Below are 8,444 nucleotides of genomic sequence, written 5' to 3'. Positions count from 1 at the left end.
GTTGCAAATTTAATTGCAATTCATGAATCTTTTGAAACAATATTTGCCATTCAATTTGCAACAATATGCGACAATTGATTGCAACACAATTTCTGTGTCGCAATAAATGTTGCAACTATTTGAGACTTTTTGCAACATTCTTTGCAACTTATATTAATTGTCGCAAACTTTACGCGTCGCAAATTGTGTTGCAAATATTAAGTCTTTTTGAAACAAATTTTGCGACCCATTTTGTTTGTCGCAAAACTTTTTCTGTTGCAAATTGTGTTGCAAATATGTGCGATGTTTTGCAACAAAATTTGAAACACATTTCAATTGTTGCAAATTGTGTCGTAAATTGTGTTGTATCTTAGGGTGATATTCTGCAACACAATTTTATTGTCGCAAATTATGTCGCAAATTAATTATTTATAACCATGATTATTTATAATAATTTTTTTAACTATTTTCACAAGCCTGTTTTAAAGCCTAATTTGCAATCCTGAACAATAACTTTTATAATATTTTTCAAAATAAACACTCCGATCAATAAATATCTAGAATAACAATGCAATACAAAATATAATAGTTCAAACATCTAATACAACAAACAAATAGAAAATGTAATAGTCCAAAATGTAATAGTCCAACTGTCTAATGTAATAATCCAAAACACCACATTCATTTTGTTGCAATATCATCGATAGGCTGAGGCTGTTCAACATCCTCTGAAGTGTGAGGGGCATGGGAAGCAGACTCTCCAGTCCTGTCAGGAGCATAAGAAGTACGAGGAGTTGTCTCAAAGTTTACCTGAATACCTCAAGATTCTAATAGAGAAAGGTTGTACTGGTTCTGATACTTCTGCTCCTCGTATGCTTTCTCTAAAAATTCCAGCTTACTCATAACCTCTGGAGCCATAGAAGGAATAGATTGTTGAGTTCTCAAAGTGGACCGCTGCGATTGCGAATGAAAATAATCAGAAGCTATCTCCTCAACAAGGTTTTCCATGCCATAACATCGATTTTTTGCAACCCTGAATATGTCCCACCATAGTAAATATAAAAACAAACTCAAGAAATTTTCTGAATCATTAACAACAAACTCAAGCTTATATTAAAAGTTGTAAGTTGAGTTTTTTTATAAATGAATAAATAAACATTTGCTGTAAACTTAATTAGGCTTAATTAAAACTCCTTCAAATCCACATTCACTTCATTATCTGCTGCAATGGAATAAAACAAAATAATATGTGCATAGTGTTGATGATGAAAGACAGAATCCACAGAAAGTCATAACGTTCAACTAATACAAAGGTTTGATTGATTACTAAACTGTTTTACTGAAGCAAATGATAAATCAGTTTATTTATTCATATGCTTCTATGGAAATTAAACTTCAAGTTGCCTGGGGTACATACAAATGCCATAACAAGTGGAAAATAGGAGTGTCTCATAGGTATTTGACCAAATAAGACGATCAAATTACTACAGACAGAGCTTATGATTAACACAATTACATAAACACATACATATGCAGGCGCATTTGCAGTTTCAATTCAAACAACCTGGACTACAAATATAGGGGTTGCTAGGACATGTTCATAAATACCCTAATGAAAAAAAATAAAATAAAAGTATGTTGCTGGGTAGGTCAAATAGACTGTCCAGTTCCTATATAGAACCTATCACTAAAATAATAAGCATGTGTGTGTGGGTGCATGGGTGTGCAGATGCATATATAAATCCTAAAATTTCCACCATTGCTTCTAACATCACCATTATTAAACGGTCACTGATAGAAGCCTAGCATGAAGGATTTCGCTATAACCATATATATCCAAAATATTATCAGTTGATGGTAGAGGCACAGCTAATATTCACAATGGCATCTACATGATTACAAACTTTTAAGAGACATGTGCAATTCCATGGGTTTAGAGTACAACTAAACAAAAACCTACATTTTGAACTATATAAATTTTTATATTAAAATGGATCCAAAAACACAATATATTAGAGAAGAACTTCAGTTTGCAGGGAATGCCTATTTTCAAACTAAAACAATGGACACTGACTCTAGTTTCATTCTTGCTTTTAAAACTTTTAAAAATACATCTACATACTTTGTTTTCATCAAGAACCATAAAGCATAGCGAAGGACAAAGCATAGCGAAGGACAAGCAAGAAATTCAAAGAGATTTTTCACATGAAGCAATAAAATTAATCAACCACATGTTTTGTTCCCAAAATCACAACCCTTATCAATGAAATGTTTGGAAAGCAAGGAGCCACGCATACATAAAATACAAATAATTTTTTTTAAAAAAAAGTCATCAAATAAATAACCAATGAATAGAAACAAGAAAACAAGAAGGACATGGAATCCTAATTATCTTTTATGCATGATGACCTTCAATGTCTGCTAGGATTCATAACTACTTAGTCAGACTAGTGAAAAAGACAGCAGATGGAGAGGAATGACATCATCATAAATAAGTTCTCAAGGATAAGCATATAAATTATATATATATATATATATATATATATATTCAAGATCCAATGCAAAGGTGATAAATAAAAATTATTGCAAAGTAGCACAAGCATATGAATATAACAGGTCTGTCTCTTTCTAACTTTTTTTCTCTCTTTGCACGAATTACATTTATATATATATGTATATGATATATTTCATAGTCATACCTGGCAATGGTTATAATTTTGATTAATAAAATTTAAATTTAAATAGAAGCTCCAGAGTCAAAAGGCTGCCCTGTGTACTTTAGATTCAGCTGCCTGCTATTGTGCTTCTTTCTCTTGCTAAAAAGAAAAAGAGAGATGGAACAGGGGGGAACAAGCACAAGCTTTATGTCTCCTTGGACAATACTTTTTACTTATTTATTTCCAGGGTGACAAATTCCCAAGTTTTCAATTTTTGAATACTTTTGCCTCCAAGTTCTGATCTCCAATAGGGTGGTTTGTTAAGTAAATCTATGAAAGAATAGGGATTAAATGTGTTACCTAACTATTAATAATTGATTAATGGCTGGTGCGGCAATATGATGTCTGCTCAATGTCCATGCTATGGAAGACTAATGAGAAGACCATGCCAACTGGCAATCAACCAAGATTTATGACCTGATTCATCTCCAAGACGATTTTGGGTGGGACAGGAGCTTGCCCTGATCAGTCAATGTAGTTCATTCCAACATAATAAATGGAAACATTTATTGGCTGATCTGCAGTAATATAACCTTGCAGAAATATGAGAACTTAACAGTAAACCCAACATAAATTTTAACTAAGTGATTGAGCAAACTATCTCAAATAAAATGATGCCCACAAACATTAGAAAGAGCTGACGTCCTTTAGTGTTACAACCCACAATCCATCAATAGACAACACTAGGGCCTCCACAATATTATTCTTACATGAGTTATCTGGTGGCATCAACAACATACAATGAATTTACCTTTTCAAAACTATGAAGTTCTTTCCTAACATAATAAGTGGTTGCAAAATTCAATTCTAAGAAAATAAAGAAAAGCTCATGAACAATTGTCATAGAGGCTGTGGTGCACATGAAAGAATGGCAATTCTCAAAATGAATAATGATTCAAAAACAACAAGAAATAACCATGTCCATCATGATTCATATTATTATTCACATCATATTCTACTAAACTTTTCAGTTCTCAATATTAGTATGGATGCAAGTAACACCATCCATCAAGCAATTGTGAGAACTAAGGCATAACAACAATACACAAACCTCTCCAAGTACACAAGCAATGCGCAATCATTCAGTGACGGTACCATTAGCCATGATGAACTCGGTAAACATCCGGCCTTTCTCCCACAACCCTTCAATGATCTCTTGTGCCTCCTCGTTTATCGCCTGTGGTAAATAGTTCTCCATCCGATCAAACCACTCTTCATTGTGCTGAAACATTTTAAAAACAAGCAGTGTGCATCTTAAAAATAGATGGTCAAGAGAAGAAACCAATTAATGGTGTAATCATACTCCATGGCATAGGAAGCATATAATAGTTTTCAGGAATATTATGTAGCATCCAAAAAACATGCCAGTATTCAAACTATGCTTCTCTGAAAACACATTAGTAAAACACCGAGAAGAAAGCATGAGATAAAGTGACCCGAAATACATCTTCATGTATTGTGCATTCAAGAAACACTTGAAAATTGCCTGTCTATAGTCAATTAGATACGGTGTCAAATGAAAAAAAAGGAAGAGAAACAAGCATTGAAACTTGATGCAACCAAAATAATGCCAAGATTAGTTTGCACTGAAACCGTGAAATGAAATCATGAATGCTCCTATAGATTCAATAACAAAGTAAAGGATTCATTCCCTTCCATGGTTATACATGTCTATCATACTCTAAAACAATAATTAGCTAATGGCTCCTAATCAGTTTACAAGGGAAAATAAAATTCAAGGCCCTTGCTTGAAAAAAAACAGAAATTTTTAGAAACCTTCATCCAGGTATAGTTTGCAATGGGCAAAACTTTTCATTATTACTGTTGAGAGTATCTAGCAGATAATTAGTTATAATTTAAGTGAATAAAAAAGGCCCACAATAACATAAGAATGTAATAAAAATTAAATATTGGAATCCCCACATAATGAAACTTTAGCATAAAAAACCAACAAGTAATTCTTTCAACTTCGGTATTGACAAGAAGAATGATAATCTCAACTTTTCTCATGCCATGCTTTAGATTTTGTCAAAAAGGTGATGGTGATGTTTTGCTTTATCATCTAAAATATCAAAGAACAACAAAAAAGAACATAGAAAATGAGTTGAATGAGGTCATTCTGATCATAACTTTCCTGATTACCACAAATGTTTTCAATACATAGCTACTCCCAACTGTTTGTTAAAAATTTGGCAATTTAAACTGTTGAGGCCATAGATTTATTTTATTTTATTTATTTATCAATAAAAAAGGCCAGCTGACTTTTAGTTAGAATTTCAATTTAATCATGAAGCCCTAATAGTAATGAAGTTACCTGAAGCGACTAAGCTGATCTTGACCTAGATGATGACCTACATCCGCAATGAAAACAATAAGAAAGAGAAACAGGTAAGGATGGTCACTATAAAGCATTTGGTACAAATGCACAAGACAATAACATACTGAACAAATTATTCAATTGAAGGTTGAAAAACACAACAATATAATGAAATGTTACCAAATAACTACAGTAGAAAAACTTTTCTGAACAAGAACTGCAGCAGAAAAACACTGTCATGGTTTAAAAACTGAGTGTGTTAGTTGTATGATTCCCACTATTTTCATACAAACTCATTTATGCAGTGCAATCTTTTGTTGACTAACAAAATCGCCTTTAACTCGCTACCCACATATAGTGTGCTATTTCAAATAAAAAAAAAAGATATTGATGTAAACTCATTGTTGTATAATCCAAAAGGAGAAGATTTCATACATGGCAGGGATTGTATCATAATGCAGAGAAGAATCACAAATACAAGAAACCAATACAAAATACTCATGATCAAATAAGTGCAAACAAACTAAGATGCAGATAATGCTAGGAAACTCTACAGAGTTCATAATGATCTTTCAATGAGAATGAGAATAAAAGTGATCAAATTAATCCCATCAAGTTTAGAGGTAAGACATCAGACATCTAAACATGCAAGATGAATTGATGACAAGGGATACACCTATACTCCTTCTATGTCGATCCCATACACAAGAAGAAGCTTCCTTCTCTCCCTGCAATTGGTCCAATAGGCAACAACAATATCCGCCATAGCTAATGCCAGTGAGCTCAGAAACAGAGCTTCAATCAGCCTTATTTGCACTATATTGTTGCAATTCCACCATCCAATCTACACATAAATTTCCTCAAAAATGACATCTATGAGAAAAAAGAAAAAAAACCAAGACTCACACCCAATTCTTAGCATCGGACTCACTGAAGTTGAAATAAAGAACACTCACAGTTCCACTACTCTCCCATCTAAGCAACCAATTCCAACCCACTTGCAAGGCTTCTCACCACCTCCTCCATCTCACCCTGACAGCGTACCGTAGGAGTCCAAATCCATCCTTTCTCTAAACCTCACTAGCATGATCCCTGCATAGCCAATAATTAGCACCATCAGCATATCACTAGATCATCCAAACATATCATAGTTCGAAGTGCCAATGAACCACACTTTGGATAATCCTAAACACTATAGGAATCTATAATGTAATCAAAACCAACAGATACTTGTGGTCCTCGGACATTATAAATCTCAGCATCATCAAAAATCCATATGAAAATGCGAAACAATAACAACAAGAAAGAACAAGATCTTACTAGAAATTGAGGGCTTTTCTTCATAGAAATCCTTATTAAAGGGTTCGTATTCAATGGCACTACGATCCAAAGCCGGATCGGCTCAATCTTCCGCTTATCAACAACAATTGGGTTGTCATCCGAATCATACTCAACCAAGATAGCATCCATAGCCTTGGCAGCAGCATAGACCTCCTCATCCGAATTATACCCAGCGTGCAAGGCCTCTGAAGCCAAGGCCAAGCCAATGTCCTTCTTAGATCTCAGAAAGCTCTCAACAGGGTCATCCTCGTCCTCATCCTTAAACCTCTCACCCTTTTCCTTAGGTTGAACAGAGAGGGGAGGTGACTCGCGGATCTCCTCGTGGCTGCCCTCCACGAAGGCGTCAAGGGGGTCGATCTCTCCATCACCATCTGGGGCGGTATAGGGGGGGGTCGGGGTTGTCGTAGGCGATGTCGTTGAGGTCTTGGTCGTCGGAAAGGTCGTGGGAGGGCGCGAGAGGCGCTGAGGGGCCTGGGAGCGCTCGAAGGAGTACGTGGATGGGCGGTTGATGCCGAAACCCTCGAAACCGAACTTGCGCTTGGACATGGTGGTAACCTAATTAGGGTTAGGGTTTCGAGTGATGAAGGAGGAGCGCTAGAAAGAAGACGACGAGAGGAGGGGGTCATATATTTAAAAACCTTTCGAAATGCTTTTTTTCTTTATTTTTTATTTTTACACAAAGAACCTTAACAATCAAGAAAATTACAGAAACAATTTATCTTGAGACCCATGTAAATATGGGCACTGAAACCACCCGCATACAATTATTACTTACACTCCCATATATGTATTTTCATCTATGATTCAAATTTTCACTACTTATAAAGAGTTATAATAGAGACTTGATTATCAATAAATCATTTAATCGTTGTGTTTAAGCTCTTGAAGTGCACCGTGATTCAATGAAATTACATAAATGTCCAGTAACCCATCAACACTTTTTTTTCTTTTTTCTTTTTCACTAATCATCATCATATTGGATTTTTTTTGTTTTAAATGGATATAGGTCGTTGACCTACTTGCAAAGAACACCCAATATGTTTTGTTTCTTTGGAATTATATAGAAGTTCTCTGGATTTTTTTTAATAACGCCCTTGAACTTATTTGATGAAAGACATCAGCCCAAAGTGGCATTTTTTTGCACAAAAACCATGTAGTCTTTTTCACATATGCATCCTGTAATTTTCTAAGCCACAGCCACATAATACATCACTGCTTCAGGAAATCCCAAAGATACCAGAAGCCATTACCCAGCTGGACATCATTTTAATTAACCCACTCAACAATCTCAGTCAGCATTCTAATATAAATAAAGAGCTAACCATGGGTTGGTTATGTGAACTATGGCGTTGGTCTTCAGTAGTGCACCATGTGTCGTTCTCCAATCGCTTCCATTCAGAAAATGATGATCAAGCTTCCACAGCAGATCCTCAAAACATGTTCACTCCTTGATCCCCTATTAAAAAAATGTGCTCTTAAACCCATCCACATCGTTGGATCATTCCATATCAAGACAATATACCACAAAACATGCAATCCCCACCGTTCATTGTCTAACAAATCCACCAACAGAGAAAGACATTTTAATAGTAAAATTTGTGACACAATTTGTGACAATAATTGATCGTTGCAAATAATGTGTCGCAATTTATATTGCAAACCAATTTCATTTCGGCCCAAATTTTGCGACACATTTTGCGACGCCAAACAATCGTTGCAAATAATATGTCGCAATCGGTGTCGCAAACCAATTGCATGCTAGGTGCCAACGTTTGCGACAAATGTTGCGAAGCCAATAAATCGTTGCAAATAATGTGTCGCAATCTTTGTCGCAAACCATTACATGGTAGGTGCAAAAACTTTTGCAACAAAATTTGCGATATTCTTGGATGATCATTTTTTTGCGACGCAATTTGATTATATCTGCAACGTTTTTGGTTTTTTGTCACAAATGGTTGCAATTTGCGTCGCAAATTTGCGACACATTTATGTGTCGCAAATATATGTGTCGCAAATAGCATTTTTTCCTGTAGTGATATCTGATAGCTAGTATTATGCATAAACTAAAATATAACAATATTGTTAGGATA

The 8,444-nt window shown here is 35.0% G+C and overlaps 1 protein-coding gene across 7 annotated transcripts; it reads right to left on the bottom strand.

Moving 5' to 3' along the window:
• Window positions 1-590: 590 nt before the first annotated feature.
• Window positions 591-6,934, bottom strand: LOC120268225 (DEAD-box ATP-dependent RNA helicase 24-like). Of its 7 annotated transcripts, none has more exons than XR_005538881.1 (6): window positions 6,334-6,934; window positions 5,970-6,105; window positions 5,690-5,857; window positions 5,011-5,047; window positions 3,792-3,918; window positions 591-1,012 (listed from the first exon to the last, which is right to left on the bottom strand). XR_005538881.1 is itself a non-coding variant. In XM_039275662.1 (4 exons), exons 1-2 carry the CDS (start codon window positions 6,898-6,900, stop codon window positions 6,094-6,096), a joined length of 579 nt encoding a protein of 192 aa, XP_039131596.1. In that variant the 5' UTR covers window positions 6,901-6,934; the 3' UTR covers window positions 3,191-3,918; window positions 5,011-5,047; window positions 5,970-6,093. The 7 variants fall into 7 exon arrangements, 2 of the variants coding, with proteins under 2 accessions (XP_039131596.1, XP_039131597.1); XR_005538879.1 differs by having other exon boundaries at window positions 592-1,012; window positions 3,748-3,918; XR_005538880.1 differs by lacking the exon at window positions 591-1,012 and adding an exon at window positions 2,670-3,157 and having other exon boundaries at window positions 3,748-3,918.
• Between the last annotated feature and the right edge of the window lie 1,510 nt (window positions 6,935-8,444).

The sequence above is a fragment of the Dioscorea cayenensis genome, chromosome 9 (assembly GCF_009730915.1).
Source record: "Dioscorea cayenensis subsp. rotundata cultivar TDr96_F1 chromosome 9, TDr96_F1_v2_PseudoChromosome.rev07_lg8_w22 25.fasta, whole genome shotgun sequence".
Lineage (NCBI taxonomy): Eukaryota > Viridiplantae > Streptophyta > Magnoliopsida > Dioscoreales > Dioscoreaceae > Dioscorea > Dioscorea cayenensis.
Note: the sequence above shows the minus strand (reverse complement) of the source record. Positions and strands in the feature narration are given on the sequence as shown.